This window comes from Eimeria necatrix, genomic scaffold, assembly GCF_000499385.1.
Source record: "Eimeria necatrix Houghton genomic scaffold, Enh_scaff69, whole genome shotgun sequence".
Classification (NCBI taxonomy): Eukaryota; Apicomplexa; class Conoidasida; order Eucoccidiorida; family Eimeriidae; genus Eimeria; species Eimeria necatrix.
The window spans coordinates 56,734-72,952 of NW_013654523.1; the positions used below are offsets into that span (position 1 = coordinate 56,734).

At 50.0% G+C, this 16,219-nt stretch overlaps 2 protein-coding genes across 2 annotated transcripts; one reads left to right on the plus strand and one right to left on the minus strand.

Annotated features, from left to right (window-relative positions):
- Positions 1–1,139: 1,139 nt before the first annotated feature.
- Positions 1,140–5,686, plus strand: ENH_00071340 (glycerol-3-phosphate dehydrogenase, putative; the record flags this gene model as incomplete). The annotated part of the gene is made up of 12 exons (XM_013582562.1): positions 1,140–1,431; positions 2,003–2,159; positions 2,286–2,464; positions 2,723–2,961; positions 3,133–3,208; positions 3,354–3,422; positions 3,594–3,828; positions 4,069–4,237; positions 4,632–4,751; positions 4,982–5,184; positions 5,319–5,412; positions 5,558–5,686. The coding sequence occupies 12 exons, from the start codon at positions 1,140–1,142 to the stop codon at positions 5,684–5,686; spliced, it is 1,962 nt and encodes a 653-aa protein (XP_013438016.1).
- Positions 5,687–6,276: 590 nt separating this feature from the next.
- ENH_00071350 (ATP-binding cassette, putative) lies at positions 6,277–12,533 on the minus strand (the record flags this gene model as incomplete). Its single annotated transcript, XM_013582563.1, has 12 exons — positions 6,277–6,349; positions 6,494–6,570; positions 6,803–6,874; positions 6,975–7,147; positions 7,326–7,445; positions 8,738–8,834; positions 8,999–9,126; positions 9,305–10,007; positions 10,291–10,526; positions 11,133–11,207; positions 11,430–11,541; positions 11,652–12,533. The coding sequence occupies 12 exons, from the start codon at positions 12,531–12,533 to the stop codon at positions 6,277–6,279; spliced, it is 2,748 nt and encodes a 915-aa protein (XP_013438017.1).
- Between the last annotated feature and the right edge of the window lie 3,686 nt (positions 12,534–16,219).

Genomic DNA, 16,219 nt, shown 5'->3' on the forward strand with positions numbered 1-16,219 from the left:
AGCCTAAACCGTAGACTAGGATCCCCGCAACCATCTATTTCTACGCGTTAATAGTCAGGTACGTGCGAGGGTGTCCCCTCGCTGTGGGCGGCTGATGCCTGCAGTTAGATGCAGTTAGCTTGTTCATGTGTAGCTAGCCCTCACTACGTGAAGGTTTTCTTTGGAGATGCAGTTGAAGAGCTTAGCTTTTTGACGGCATCCAGAGCTGAGCAATGGATGCCGTCGATACCGTCACAATTGTGGCTTAACAACATTAGTATACATACTGCGGAAGAACAGGAAAATCTAAGGTTGCCGGTACACGGGTTTCTGTAGGCGCGTGTACTGACGCTCGCCAACATCCGGAACCCAACATCTTCCGGCGCGGAAACACGCCAGCGGTCGTACACACACAAAAATGTATAAATCGTTGCTGTTCTGATATCCAAAAAACAGTGACTGCTTTTCGTCTCTTTTCTTCTTCTACTTCTACTCCTGGCCCTGCGCAAACAACTACTTTGCTGAAGCAGAACCGAAGGAAGCCTTTCACGTGCACATGCAGCGTGAAGGGACCATTCGCGCCGTGCTTCTGAGTGTGTGCACTTGAATGCGGATACGTTAGTGCCGATTTATTAATACAGAATAACGATTAAACGCTCGTGCCGCAAGGAGGAGGAGATGAAGCGTACGTATACGTCTGGTCATCGTTGCCACGGCTACTCGCTACAAGCTGCAGCCGACCACCCGGACCCCCTAGGGTCTCCGTAGTCAACGCGCTCGGCAATCAAACTAAAAACCTCGAGATGCAGAAAAGACAAACAGGTTCTTAAGATCTTCGCTGATTATGAAATACACTGACATTAGCAGAGCGGGCAGCAGAGTAACCTTCTCGTGTGTGGCGACCGTCGAGCTGCAGCACCAAACCCTATTCGCTGAACCCGTAGCCCTCATCGACAATAACCTAAAGTGCAAATCCTTGAGCCTCAGGCATAAACCGTAAACTGTGGACCTTTGGACTTCTGTTGTGGCGTCTTCGTCCCTCTTTACCCCGGCTCTCCGGGGCCCTTGGATGTAGACCGTATAGGACGTGGGACTGGAACACCGAGCACCAACCCAAAAAACCTTGACTATCAGGTCTTCTAAACCCCTACTAATCGACAATGCACGTCCTAGGTAGGCGTCTCGCCTACTCCTCCTTGGCTGTGGGGGCATCTGCTGCAATCGCCAACACCTTCTTCTGCAGGCAGCACAAGAGAGGCGGCGTTCCTGTGGGTACTAGGTATTACGTAGGCCAAACAGAAGCCTTGGAAGCGGCTGCTCAGGAGACCCCGCAAAAGACCCACCGAAGAGACTGCTTCCCCCCAACATACCTCCCACCCTCTAGGGAAGAGATGATCGCCAAGATGAAAAAAGAAAAGTTCGATGTTTTGGTTATTGGGGGAGGCGCATCAGGTGATTTGTTGCCTCCTCTGTTGTCGCTGCTGCTTCTGTCGCTGCTGCTTCCGCTAACGTGGATGCCTGTGCTGCTGCTGTACGGGGACAGCGTGCTGGGGTGCTTCTGGGGAAGTGTCGTGTTCCTTCCTGCTCCTAAAGCCCCCTTTCGGCTGCATCCGTTGTACAGATGCTCATGCTATGCATCTGATGAGAGTCGTGAAGCGAATGATGCACGGCACACAAATGCACAAACGCACTAAATAGCATTCTAATATAAAACTGTACACATACGCCTGCGTACCTCTGCACACACACATGGTCATAGCTGCATTCAGCTCTGTCTGTAGACACCTGTACAGCAGTGTGATACTGCCTGCAACGAGCTGACTTCTCTTAGTCACCTGAGTAAACATACCCCCACCTACCCTCGGTGCATTGATCCCCGAGTTGTCATTCATATATAAACTGATAAGTCAAGCATTTAAGCATTTAACTCTCCATATTTTGGTCAGGGAAAGACGAAAACATATTTGCACATGCAGGCTGAAGAGGGCTTAATGTGTATGTGCTTTTGGGGTTTTTTGCACAGGTGTGGGTGTACTGTTTGACGCGAGCAGTCGCGGGCTGAAAAGCTGTTTGGTGGAATCTAATGATTTTGCTTCGGGAACTTCAAGCAAAAGCACTAAGCTTGTCCATGGAGGCATTCGCTACTTGCAGAAGGCTTGCGAGACATTTGACTGGGGACAGTGAGACACGCCTTGTGAAACGTGGATCGAAGATAGACACTTTTGCTTCTGCATTCGCTTTTCTATGTTGACCTTTTTGGCTTCATGTGCACTGCAATTCATGCCTCTGCGTTGATGCCTTCTTAGATTATCTTTGGTGTGCGAGGCTCTAGAGGAGCGGGCTCATCTACTACGCGCAGCTCCCCACATCGCCGAACCGCTAGCAATTTTGATGCCTATTTACAAGATGTGGCAAATTCCCTACTATTGGTTTGGCGTTAAAGCATACGGATTCTTGGCAAACCTTGTCTGCTGCGGCGACACGCGTAAGTCGTTTAAAGATTAGCTTTAAATATTAATTGCCTCGGAATTCTAGCTGTAGTACGGTGCTTGTGTATCGTTGTCTGTAGTACGGTGCTTGTGTATCTTTGTCTTATTCCTTGTGTCCACCTATGTGTCTGCATGTGCATCTGGAAGAATCTGCGCATACAGTGTTACTCTCTGTCATGTGTTGGTGTACTTCGTCTCTGTGTACTTGCGTTCGTATGCACACCTGCCTGCATCTGTGCGTTTCAAACTAACAGAAATCCCGCCCACGTCATACCTGTCTGCTCGCACCTCACGATTCACTTTACCACTGCTGCCGCGTGAGGGACTGAAGGGCTCTCTCCTATACTTCGATGGCCAGATGAACGATAGTCGCATGTGTCTCTCTCTCGCCCTCTCCCCCACTGTCCCCGGATTTGTGGAGGGTATGCAGCCAGCAGCAGCAGCCAACCATGTGGCAGCAAAAGAATTTATCAAAAACGAAAATGGACAGATTGTAAGATGTCACATGCGTGTTGAGCTTCTAAGGAAAAGCTTGTTGGTTGCGGACTCTCAGAATGCAGCTACACTATATAACAAAGGTTGACCTTCGCATGCTGGGTGAGAATTCTACACCCTAAGAGCCCCAAAACTGTAAGCCTATATGATTGTTGCGGTGTATTTGTAGATCGGGGTGAAAGTGCAAGACCGTGAAACCGACGAAGAGTTCACGATCCACTGCAAGGTCGTCGTGAACTGCACAGGTGATATTTCGTTTACCATAGTCCCAACCTTTAACTGCTGCTTCGCCCCACTGTTTCCCATGAATTCACATAGCTAGTGTAGTGCACTTAGGAAATACCGAGATAAACCTGGGCGCTGGTCTGCTGTACATGAGTTCTGTTGCAGGGCCACTGACGGATAGTGTGCGCAAGATGGACCATGAAGATGCAGCCTCTCTCGTCATTCCTGCAGCAGGTGCGCCCTAAAGCTTAGGCGTTTTCGTAAAACCATAGATCCTGTTTATTTCCATCTACAGACAGTCCCTGACTTATCAAGCGCTTTTTTTCATGTTGTGCCGCTGGGGCTAATTCCTCGTTTGCGCTCACGATTGTGTGCATCCGTTACGCTGTCACGACTTACGCGCAGGGACGCACATCGTGCTACCCCACTGGTACACTCACAAGACACCCTTTGGACTGCTGTTACCACAGACCAGCGACGGTCGCGTGTTGTTTCTTCTTCCTTGGGAGGGGCGCACTGTCGCGGGTACCACCGATGCGCCTGCCAATGAAACAACTGAACCCAGACCTGGAGTGAGTGAAGTGGACTTCCTGGTCAACGAACTTTCCGCCTACCTGAGGATGGACCCCCAACAAATGAGGTACACGAAGTGCACTCGAGCTTAGAATCAGGGACAAAAGCTTCGGGACTTCTGCTGCTTTGCTAATTATCTATGCCCTGCTTCGCATCGTTGCTGTTTTGGTCGAGTTGGCCTATGTATATGTGTTGTCTCTGCCTGTCTATGCTAGTTTTTGAGTTTGGTACTGCTTCAACTCATTCGTTTTGTTAAGCTGTTTGTATGTCAAGCTGCTCATTTTCATATCTGGCTCTTTCCTCTCAGGGGCGACATTCAATCTGTGTGGGCAGGCCACCGGCCACTTATCTCCCAGACATCTGAAGCAAAAGACACGGCCGGAGTTGTTCGCTCTCACACGGTTCTTGTTGATCGCGAGTCGGGCCTCATAAGCTTGATGGGTGGCAAGTGGACCACGTATAGGCGCATGGCGCAGGTGAGGAGACTGTAGGGAGCTACGCAAGACACATCCAGAAATAACAAATTAATAAGCACCTGTTTATTAAGGTCCTTGCAAGACGAAGTCTAAGTTTCACGACCTAGATTTTAACACAGGGAAAGAGACTCAGGAACAACAAGAGCACAGCTACAAAAGCCAGTTAGAATGGAGCAGATACGTTAAGCAGGACAAGCATGGGAGAGACAGATACCTCCAAAAGAGGACGGCGTGCACAGTCAAAACGTATAAGAAGATCAAAAAGGCTGAGCAGCCAAAGTGACACATTAGAAGGCTGAGACCTGAAAACCAAGAACGCAACTTTCAGACGTGCCACTGACTAATCTACGGTTTGCGTTTTGCTTACTGTCGGTGTTGGGGAATGCCTACACAGGACGCGGTAGACACCCTTCTGGAAGTACACAAAGACAAGGTGGCAGCTTCAATGCCGTGTCGCACAAAAGGAATGAAAGTTCAAGGGGCAGTCGATCCCCTGGGCACACTCCAGCCAGAAGTGAGTAATATGAATATTTCGAGTACTGTTCTACCTTTGAATGTCAGGTGGGGGTCGTAGCCCCTTGTGTGATGCCCGTTCTGACTTGTGTGCACTGGCGGGCACTGGCTGTGGATTATTGCAACTTCGTTTGTTCATTGCGTTTGTTGTCTTTCCTCCGTGGGAGCACTGTCCTTACTATTCTTAGCTTAATGGGATGCTTTTCCGAGGTTCGTGCATGTACACTACAGGACTGTCGCTTCTGCAGTGGAAAGCTGGAGCACGAATTAAGCACGTCTTTCCCTTTTTTAACTTTCGAACAAAGAGAGCACCTCGTCAGACACTATGGATTTATGGCCAGAGATGTTGTTGAGCTCGCCAAAAAGGAATCTCTAATGGAGCCTCTGGTTGAAGGCCTGCCCTACTTGAAGGCTGAAGTTCTTTACGCTTGCCGGTAAGACCGTTAAAACGCACGCCACGTGCAACTCCATCTCGTGGATGCTGGCAGCCAAGCATCACCACCATCGCTAGACAAAGGCTTTCAGGACTGCACGCCCACACCTGAATTCTTCTTCGTTTTCCTCGCAGATACGAACAAGCCCGTTCAGTTTCCGATATCTTGGCCAGGCGCCTCCCCATTCTGTTCTTAGACCACAAGTTGGGCGTCGAAGCCATAGACACCGTAAGCAGCAGCACTAGCTAGACGCTTGACGCGCAGTCCAGTTCTTTATGTTGTGGATGATGTGATACAGTGTGTAGGAGAACGCTTGGTTTGATACACTCTCTGTTTCTGTTATTGTGGCGTCGCTATTCTTCCGGTGCCACAGGTCTGCAGCATGATGGCGAAGGAACTGGGGTGGAGCGCAGCAACGGCAAACAAGAAGAAAGAGGAAGCGAACAAATACGCGGAAACGTTCACCGCCGCCCCGGAAGAGGAACGCCCGGAACGCCCCTAGAGGGCGTATCTTTTCCCTAGCCCAACCAGGAGTACTTCTGCCTGGGGTCGCCCACATTATATAAGATCCATTAGTACCATCTTGAAGACGGCGAATATCTTTGAGCTTGACCAATGCTGCCTTTCACAGTCGAAGCATGCAGCCCCTGCAACTCGTTCACTAACGGACTACTGAGAAGAGTGACGGGGACCCACTACTGTTGCTCCTAGGGCCTCCATGTTCTTTATTACTATTTTAACTTGAGGGCCCCATTGTGGGGACCTTAGTCTGAGCCTCATGCGTTGTGCCGCCTATGGGACTGGCTGGGCCCTGAGTTTGCGTGCGGTACGCTGCGTCGCCTGAGACTTGTGCAGGTTCAATTTTTAAGAGGGAGGCCGATGTCCCGTAAGTTTGAAAGGTTTCCTTTGTTCTATTTGATTCAGCACCTTTCTGGGTGCGATATGCTATCATTCAACTCGTTGAAAAAATGCACATGCGAGGTTAGGTGTTTACGTAGAAGGCTAATGGATGGCGCTGACAACCAAAAGCTGCAAGCTGGTTTCACTTCTTCCCCAACGGTTAGAGCCCAGAATACACCCTTCTGGGAGCACTTACTCTCCTGTAGCTGTTACGGGGGCGTCAGGTATGAGTGCAGACCTACTAGGAATTGCTCCGGATACGAGCCTGCGGTCAAATGAAAGCTGAAGAAAGTCTTAAACAGTTGGCAGTGCTCCCAGAAATCTAATCCCCGGTATAAATAAAGGGGCATCACCTCATTACAACTAACTAAGCACCATTCCTGGGTAGAGTTAGGGGTATGAAGCTTACCACTGCAGTGGAAGGCATGGGCTTCTAAGAACCTCTTCTTTGGGGCCAAACTGTATTACACGGCCATCGTCTAATACCTGCAAGTGCAGTTGCAGACAAATGGTTGATAAATGCAGTTAATCTGCTTCTTGCTTGTTTCTGCGTCTTCTTTTTTTAATTTCTGTCTCGCCTCTCGCCTCTTCTTGGGATGGATGTATCCGATCACTGGGCATAGCGCACATGATTGAATGCCCTTGCCTTTGGTCTCTCACGGCTATCTACGAACAGCTGATAGGGAGCGGCAAAAGCCGTAGCAGAAGCAGCACATACCATAATGTGGTCCGATATCTCTAATACCCCGGGTCGGTGGACTATGAAGAGGCAAGTTTCCCCGTGCAGCCTCTGCACCGCACCACAAGAAAGAAGAGAGACGCATGCCCCTAAGAAAAGCCAATTGACGCCCTATGAGCCACCCATTTACACACGCAAATGGCAGACAAACCTTCTTTAGATTTAACAGGACCTGACGCTCTGTGTCTGCATCCAAAGAAGACGTGGCTTCATCCAGGAATAACAAACAAGGCACGCGAGAGCCCTTAGTTCCTTCCAACGCCCTCTGGGCGCACTCCAGCCGGTACAGGGCCATGGCGAGGCATACGCGCTGCCTTTGGCCACCTGAATGCCTAACCCACTTGCTTGATACGGAATTCTGAAAACTAGTCGAAGGAGCATCGTTTCCCCACCTCAAATGACCTAGTTTACCCCCTGACGACTTTGCCTGTCTTTCAGACCATGAATGTGCTTCGCAACTAAGGCGAAGACGCAGATATCAAGTGGGCGAACGCACACTCACCAGAGAGAACGGCACCGCGCTCGCCTAACGGCGTCTGGAGGCCCTTTGGAAGAGCCGCAGCGAAAGGGGATACGCATGCAGCATCACAAGCGGAAGAGACAGTCAGCTTCGGGCCCTCTGCTGATGAGCAATAAGAGACAGGCAGAAAAGCAGCACGATGCGCATAAATGTAAGGGGTTCCCAATGGATATTCATCAACGGGGGCTGTATAGGATCTAGGCAGGCGTATCTGCACGCTTCTCTGCGCGCACATTCAGGTGCATACCTACAATTTTTCGCGTATGTGCAGAAGTCACCACTAGTTGTGAACTAACCACATGAGCATGGATTCATACAGTAGTTCCAGAACATGGAACCACAAGGGAAGCTTTTGCACGCACTTGCACGCATCAGCGTCTATGTCTGCATCGACGTGTTTGCGACTGTATTCTCATGCAGGAACACCCATCTTAGAGCATGCGTATGTGTATTCGAAAATACAATGCTCATTTGCATTTGTGTACGTGCCAGAACAAGCAAAACCACGCGTAAAAACCTGTCCTTGCTTATTCTTGAGTACGTAGATACGCAGGCATGCAATAGCACATAGTCTTGCCAGCCTCATGTTACTGAAACAAAAGTCGTACACTCACACGTACATATATTCTGCACGCACGCAGTCACGCGGATACGCATACGCATGTCTGATTCATTCTAAAAGTACACGCCATGCAACGGACATCCACAAACGTCGAAGTAAGTGAGCGAGAGGGCACCAGCACATGCTTGGACGCATATCCTCGTATACCTGTGTAGGCAGGCACTCATGCGTGTCCATGTGTGTAAACAGTCATATGCTCGCAGATGTGTGCTCATGGCATATATACAGCTGTGCATCTGCGTGCACGTGGACGTTTGAGCGCAGGTACACAAATAGTCTACACAAATAGTCAAACCCTGCTCCCAGCGCCTTTATGAAAACGTGCTGTTTGCAAAAATACAGCCATAACAGCCCTCAGATAGACGCGTATGAATGAAGCCGCGTGTACTACTCATGTGAAACTATGCAGGCTGGCATTCATTCATGCACGCTTTAGTGTCTGCATGCACATAAGCGTAAGTGGAACCACGAGATACACACAATTATATGTATGCAGACACGCGATGGAGCAGAATCATGCACGCCAGTGTTCAGACTAGTATAGTTCTTCGGGCTTGTGTATGGCACGCTCACACAACCTAAATGCAAACGGCCACTCAAATGTGCATGCAAGCCTATTGGCGTGCACAATTTCATGTGTGCGGGGAAGAACACAACGAGGCCATCATGCGTAAACACGCAGTGTACACACAGACACAAGAAGCAGCAGTATAGCTATACACGAATGTCTACAGAGAGTGTTCGTGTGGCGAGACATAATGCGTCAGTGCACCTCCGGATAATTCTTGCTGCGCCAACTGCCCATAAAGAATCTGGGCTTCTAGAGACTTGCCGGAGAACAGCACCGAATCCTGGAGCACGGGGATTACCTTTTGCATACGCCCAGTCACACACTCTCCACACAAATATCTATCGCTGACACTTGCACGAACACTGGGCCTGCAAGCCGTCAACCCCGAACCCTGCAGCGCATGCTAAAGTCCCAAACATTAAGTTACAGCCTACACCCCTAGCTTGGAACCTCCAGCCTTACAAGAGATCGTATAAAGCGCTCGTCAAATGCGCGTATGGGAAGCCCTTCCAAATAAATGTTTCCTCTTTGGGGCTCGAACAGTCGCAGCAAAAGGGCACCTAACGAACTCTTGCCACTTCCACTCGGACCTACGCATGGCATCAAGAGCAGCAAGTGCCAATGCAGTAGATCCACACCAGAGAGGACAAATAAAATTCGACGAAAGCGGCAAGTTTCCATCAAGCCGTCCGCGCGTGCATCGGGATGATACATAGTGATCCCTGAGGGGCACCACGGTGCAGCTGGCATGAAAGGGGCCTAGCTTACCTGTGACAGCTACGAGAGAGCCAGGGGGCACTTGAAAGCTTAGACCCTTGAGTGCCCAACGGCCTCCTCTGTCAGGATACGACAGCCACACATCTCTAAACTCCACTGCTGGAACCTTTCTCCGAGCAGATCCGACAGCTGCTGGCATCGTTACCGTTGCCTCTTGTTCCTCTTGGTGCTTAAGGGCTTCCTTAAATCGTGTCAGCTCTGCTTGATAATCTAATGGGGAAGTAAGGAGAGGGGAAGGCGACCGCAGGAGCAGCTGGAGCATATCTCCCGCCGCAGCAACAGAACGGGAAATGTCGCTCCAGGCTGTAACGCAACCCTGGATAGACGAGCCCACAAAGGCCGAATATAGCGCAAGCGACATAACTTGGCCTCCCGTCAGGACACCTACAGCATTCGCAGAAAGTGCCATCGTAAACGTCACGACTGCAATGTATCCGGTGCGGTAGCGCGTGCAATAAACAAGACCAGGTTGTTTGATAGGAGATATAGGATAGGCAAAGGCTTGCAGCGGGACTGGACATGGGAATAGCCAGTGATAGTGGGAAGTAGGTGTAGGGAACAAACCTTGGGCAACGAGTGATGCGGCAGAGTGCACAAGATGCACCAGCAGACTCGAACCAGCAGCAAATACAAACGCGTGGCGACAGCCAATTGCAACGGCGCTCTTCTTAGCTGCAGCCAAGACGCCCTCCAGCTAAATCACGCACGGGAGCAGCAATAGGCAAAGCATAGTTGCAACGGCAGTACTTCATAGCAACAAACGTAACGACAGCAGCAAGCGCAAACACAGGAACAGCTAATGCAGCAATACAATGCGCGACTTGGTGGGCAGGCCCTCAGCAAGAGAACTGGATTTAAACGGGATGAAAAGGCCGATGGCGAAGGCAAGCCAGCATGAAAAGAATATAAGCAGCCACGAAAAGCAAAAGTGAACACGAGAAACAGCACAGGCAGAAGCACCAAGCTGGCCGTCGCACCGCCATGTCGAAAGCCTTAGCTTCCACAGCCTCTCCATTGAGACTTCTTAGTTGCCTCCTCGAGTTGAGGGCCACTGTTGCGCGCTGAAACGCCACCTGTAGAGCTCTGCTGTGCTGCTGCTGTAGCTTCGCGACGGATTTTGCTGAAAGCCGCAGCGCGGCCGTCGCGGCAGCAATCGGCAGCAGCAGAGACATTAGGAAAAACAAAGGGGTTGCAGCCCAACAAAGGCAGATCCCTGAGAACCATGCGCAGTGCAGACGATAATTTATATGCAACAGCACCACATATGAAGCAGCAAATTTAACGCGAGAGATGAAGAAAGCAAAGCAGCATAGATGAGGTGAAGCTGGGGCGATAACGCTCCAGACAACAGTAGGAACAGTCAGAAAGCGACAGAGATCTGCATGCAGACACAAAAAAACGGAAGATGGGGAAGACACGAAGGCAGAAATCGCGGGAATGAGAAAAAGAGAAAAAGTCATTGGCTTCGATTGGACGATAACTCCGTATGTGGGAAGGGAGTGAATGTACGAACAGGTGAACAAGGATACAGCCACAGAGCAAGCCAACCAATGAATATAGGCGAAGCCAGAGCAACACAGGCAGTACGGGGAAAGAGCCAGCAGCAATGCAAGAGAGACACACTTAACGAAGAACATAGAAGGGCAGGCATATCCTGAGAGATGGCACATAGAGCACAAAACAGCAAGCCACACGCCGTGATAGGCTTTCAAGACGTTGTTCGCCCAAAGAGAGGATGCACCAAAATGTATGAGACAAGAGGAGGGACAAGGATGCATAGGGCATCAAGAAATGAGAGAATTTTTGCAGCTAAACGCACCAACGACAGATGTCAGCAGGCAACGAAGCCCAAAGGACACGTCCACTAAAATTCTGCTCGCTGTCACAACATCTTCTGCAAGGAAACCCCACATAACGGAATCCCCAAAGCCGAAGCTTTATCCCCAAAACACAGACTTCCAGACCCAAGAGCAAACCTTTTCAGCTGAGTTGTGTAGGAACACAGCCCCCCAACATCCCATTGCAACAACTGGTAATATCGAGGTATGTATCAAGTGCTCGAAACTACTCACGAAAAGATCCTAGCGTCCTCGCCATGCTGGTGGAAGGTACTTACGGGAAAGATGCTTCACTAGGGACCCTAGCTGCTGTTGTTGTGAATGCTGTGTTGTTTGATGGAGTAGCCGCCAAAACAAAGTGGAGCGAAGACGGCAAGCGACCCGTTCAATCTGAGGGGAAACGCATGAAGTGATGAACTCCATATGTTGCACCCTAGTCAATAGGTTATGGTTCCCTCAGGACCAAAACTGCTAGCAGCAAGGAGGGGCCGTCTTCCTACAGTTGACTCAAGGAGATAAAGTCGGGTGAAAGATGTCACAGCCCCGACGGCTCCCAAAGCAACGCAGATACCCAAACGGGCGCCAGGCGTCTTCAGATTCTCCTCAAAAACACCCGTAAGTCCCCTCCAGCTGGGCTCCGTTGCTGTTGCTATTTCTGGCTTCCCTGTTCCGACCACAGGAGGCGGTTTGCCTGCTGCTGTTGTCGCCGGTGAGGAGGGCGTGTCCGTTGCTGCTGTCATTTTATTGGAGCCTTCCGTCACACTACTCTGGCGGTGGAATGAATCTTCTCGACGCTGGTCCTGCTGTTCGCCCTCCCGTTGTTGCAGCTGCGCTACTTCCTGTTGCTGTTGTTGCTGCTGCTTTTGATGCTGGTCCCCGGTGGTTTGTGTGACGGCATCAACAAGCTTGCCTACGGCTAGCGGCAGGAGCAGCTGAGCACCACTACTCAGGAGCAGTGCAAACATGATCCCAGCTACCCGAAACTTCTCGTCCTTTAGAAACGCCAAAAACTCAAACAAAGATACACGAGAGCGTTCAGCAGCCACGGCACCCAAGTCACCAGTATGGAGCTTCCCTGTGGATTTGGTCCCCTCTCCTGCACTTCTTGAAGGGACTTCTCCAGAGGACACTTGGGGACGTTCTCCATTTGAACGGACCGATGAAAACGGCACGGACTCCCTGAGTGCGGAGACCTTTTCAAAAGAACCTTTATGGGCATCAGTTGGTCTAACGTACAAGCGGCTAGAGAAGCATAAGAGTCTACGGTCCCTGGAGGGAAATAATGGTGGGTACGTTGTGTCTTTCACTCCAGTGGAAAAGGGAAGTGGAATGGGCGGATGCCTCGAAATTTGGGGCGCCCCTAGCAGCAAAAAGCGTCCCATCGGAGGGTCCTCTGGTGGCCCATTGCCACAATGATGTGCTGCATAGCCCAGTGGAGCTGTGAGCGAGCCACTCAACCGGTATGATTTACAGAAATAAGAGCGTGCATGATTCTTGCGCCACAGTCTGCATTTCCAAAGACCCCAAATAACGCCAGCAGGAGGCTGCAACGGTGCATTGAATGGAGTTGCCCCCACGGTCCCTGGAACCCTCTGCAGCATCACCTATAGATGCCCAGTTCAATGAGGAGTACAACCCCCAGTTTGAATGAGGGTATATCAAAGTTTGCAGGCCCTGGGATCTTCTGGCCCTCATGCTAGGGATCCCGATCAGAAGACGCTAGAGGCTTAGGACCATGACAGAGCGAGGACTTGGAGGGTCTCCCGTGGATCGGAAAACGCTCCCGAGTGTCCATGCATCAAAGGTAACAATCTAAGCGAGAAAATATGAAACTTCTCCTGGTGTGAGCACGGTTGAAGCTGTTTCCAATGCTGCTGAAGTTGTTGCGGCTGCTGTTGACGCCGTTGCGGTTGTTAGGGTTTCCCGTTGCTTCCTGCACGTAGCCCTGAAAGCTCCGGCAACAATTTATTTGGGTTTTCGTGGGGTCTCAATTGAACCAAGTAAAAGGCGACCTTGAATGATAGGCGGCCGCGACTTACGCGAAGAGCGTCTTGGAATCTAGCCGGAGGACTGTTGAGAGCCCTTGGAGCCGCTGTCGTCCCACAAGACAAATCGGCAGAGCGGCCTTCAGCCCTTTCGAGCAGCTTTGCATGAAAAATGAAAAATAAAAATTGAAAAGTGCTAATACGAGACACTTCAAAGGTATTGATTTGCGCTCCAGCTGGAGCAGTGTCAAGGTGATGTTCTGGAGCGTGTGTTCTGTGTACATGATCCACGAGGCTAATAACTGTTCAGCCGCTGTGAGGTCTTCAGAGTAGCACCTTTAGCTGAGAACAGGGATCTGCTTCCAAGTGTGTGGGATCCATGGATTAAGGCTTTAGTTTATATTTGCAGTGTAGGCATTTAACGGATTTGTGGGGGAAAAAAAGCCTCACCTGGCAATTTGCGTGTGCCTTGCCGTTATTCCTACAATCATTTGGCTACAACAATTCCCTGTGAAACAGTCGAATGGGAGTGCTCTAAGACTAAGAGAAGTTCGAAGGGAACGGCCAACTATTCCGCGTCGCAACAACATTGCCGAAGCGGGCAGGCCTCTTTATTCAGGTGCTGAATGGACCTGTGGAAACGGACAATTGTGTGCAATGGCACCAGACGGCTTCGTTCTTTGGCAGCAAGCGGTTGGCGGCAGATCCTCTCAGTGATCTGTTCCCTCTTTCGGATGCTTCTATTTCATTCAGTGACACTGGGTGAAATGCTGCTTCGATGTATCACAGCAGAGAGACGTCGTTTTTGGAGGATGTGATCAAATGTAAACAATTCTCTCTCAGCCACCCATTCCTCTGTCAAGTACGAACAACCCGCGTATGTACTGTCTTTTTATTATTTTTTACAGCAGAGCTCTAAAAAACAACTCGGAAGAGTTGTTTTTTAGAGCTCTGCAAGGGAAAAAACTTTGAATGCCTTAGATTAAGAAGAGCAGAAGTACCATTGTAACTAATATACAGTGTAGTGGCGGGAGCCTCTATGAATCACAGCCGAGGGATACTGTAGTGCGCAGGCGCTACAATGGCAGTTGCTGGTGTCCTTTAGAGGTTAGCTAGCTGGTGACCTTTAAGACGCTAGCACTCTGAAAGATCACAGAAAACTCGTTACTAGTGACGAAACAAGGCAATTTATGAGCGAGTTAGCATGTGTAGACTAGAAGTGTCTGTGGATACCCTAAGATTGAGGCTGGCGATGACGCCGGCACTGGTGTGGGGCATCACCCCTACCGGGTCGGGAGAGTCAAAACTATGATCCTCGACTTTTAAAGAGGTTCGATTGACAGAGTCGAAGGATGGCAGGTTACTGATTGTTTAGTGTTATTTCGTGAGGTATGTGTCGAATGTAGAGAATTTGGCAGAAGGGCCCATATTCGTGCGCCAGGAAGTCACATAGTAGCAGCGCAGACCGCTGTTCACTACACATACACACAATGCAATGTGCAAGCCCTAGCTGGCATGGTAGGGCGAGGTAGAGGTTGGCAGGAAGGCGCCTGACAATACCTGCAAATTTTGATGCCAAAGGCTGTCTCCACGCTTTCAATGCTAGGAGGATCAGAAAAAACAGCGATGCCGCATAGAATGGCCGCGCAGAATGAGTTGTTACTGTAGTGAGCCTGGCCTTGCCTCACAGGTTTCCTGTCTCTCTACATAGGCACTATGAATAAGGCCAATGAAGCCCAAATCGACCCTTAAAAGTAAAAGATTCAAGTCTGCTGCTGTTCTAATCTCCCGGAGGAGTTCGCTGTCCCTCGGTATGCGAGCATCCCCCGCACGCTGTACGTGTGACACAGCTAGCTCCATTCCCTGGCCTTGCAGCCGCACACCTTAGGTTAAATCTCGGCCAACAGCCTAGTTTCTCTAGCTGTGAATTTTCTAATAATGCTTCACGTCTAGCATAATAAATGTTGCAACTTTGTGGGGTTGTATTTGTGCAACATCGTAGTGCTACACACTACAGTTACTGTGGGAAACTTACTAGGCCATTAGATGCTCTAGTGCATCAACTAGGAAGAGCAAAGCAATTAACAAGAACAGAAAAAGCAGCAATAGGACTTTTTGGTCCTCTGTTAATTGCACTTCATAGCATATTTTTCGGCTATGTTACTTGGTTCCTGTAGTTGTACTGTCGCTTCCTTCGTAATACGTATATGAATACTTGCTATCAAGTTTCCCTCTGCACGAAGTGTCTCATGAGTGGAACGCGAAACCAACCCCGACAAAGGAAGCGGGTTTCTAATGTTTGCCACGAAATGTAGAATGTAGGGAGAGAAAGAAAAAATCAAGGAACTAACGAAGGCGAGTCCGTGAGCATAGTGACAAGCAGAGTATGAGGAAACAAGAAAGGCAGGTGGGAAAGGGACCCTTGGGGGTTGACAGTGTGAGTGAGGCAGGCCTCTTGGCGTCTGTGCGTTTGGCACTACCGAATTTGCAGCAATGCACGGCGGCCTGTTAGATATCGAGCTGTTTCTCAAGAAGCTTGTCAAGAGCGCCTCACCATTTCACAAAATATAAAGTATCGTCTCTGCTGCCCCGCTGGTCCAGGATGCAGTCTGTCCCATGCTAGTCTCTCGGGCTGCTCAACTCGCTCAGTCCAGGGAGCTGACAAGCTGGACTGAGCGTGGTGTTGGCAAATCAATGAACCTCACATAGATAATTCTGAACGAGTTGGGACAGGTCAAATGATATCTCAGCAACAACAGTTGAGGCGCAAAGCCGAAAGGGATTCAGTTTTGGGGTGCGGTATGTGGCCGTGAACGGATTGTCCTAGCGAGATTTGCGTATGAGGCATTGATTGACAGTACGCAAGTGCTTCCTGCTGAGCCATTGTTTGTTCTCATCGCCTACGCAATGCCAAGCCACGTGAGCATCACGTAGGCTACAAGCCCTTTGCTGCTACTTAGCACATTGGTACTCTACAGTCAGTCTCATACCTCTGGGGAGAGCTTCGTGATGGGGTAATTGTAAGTGGTACCAGCCAAAGTGCCTGCCGTGTCAAGATGGCCTGCAGTAAGGGGTAGCCTAAC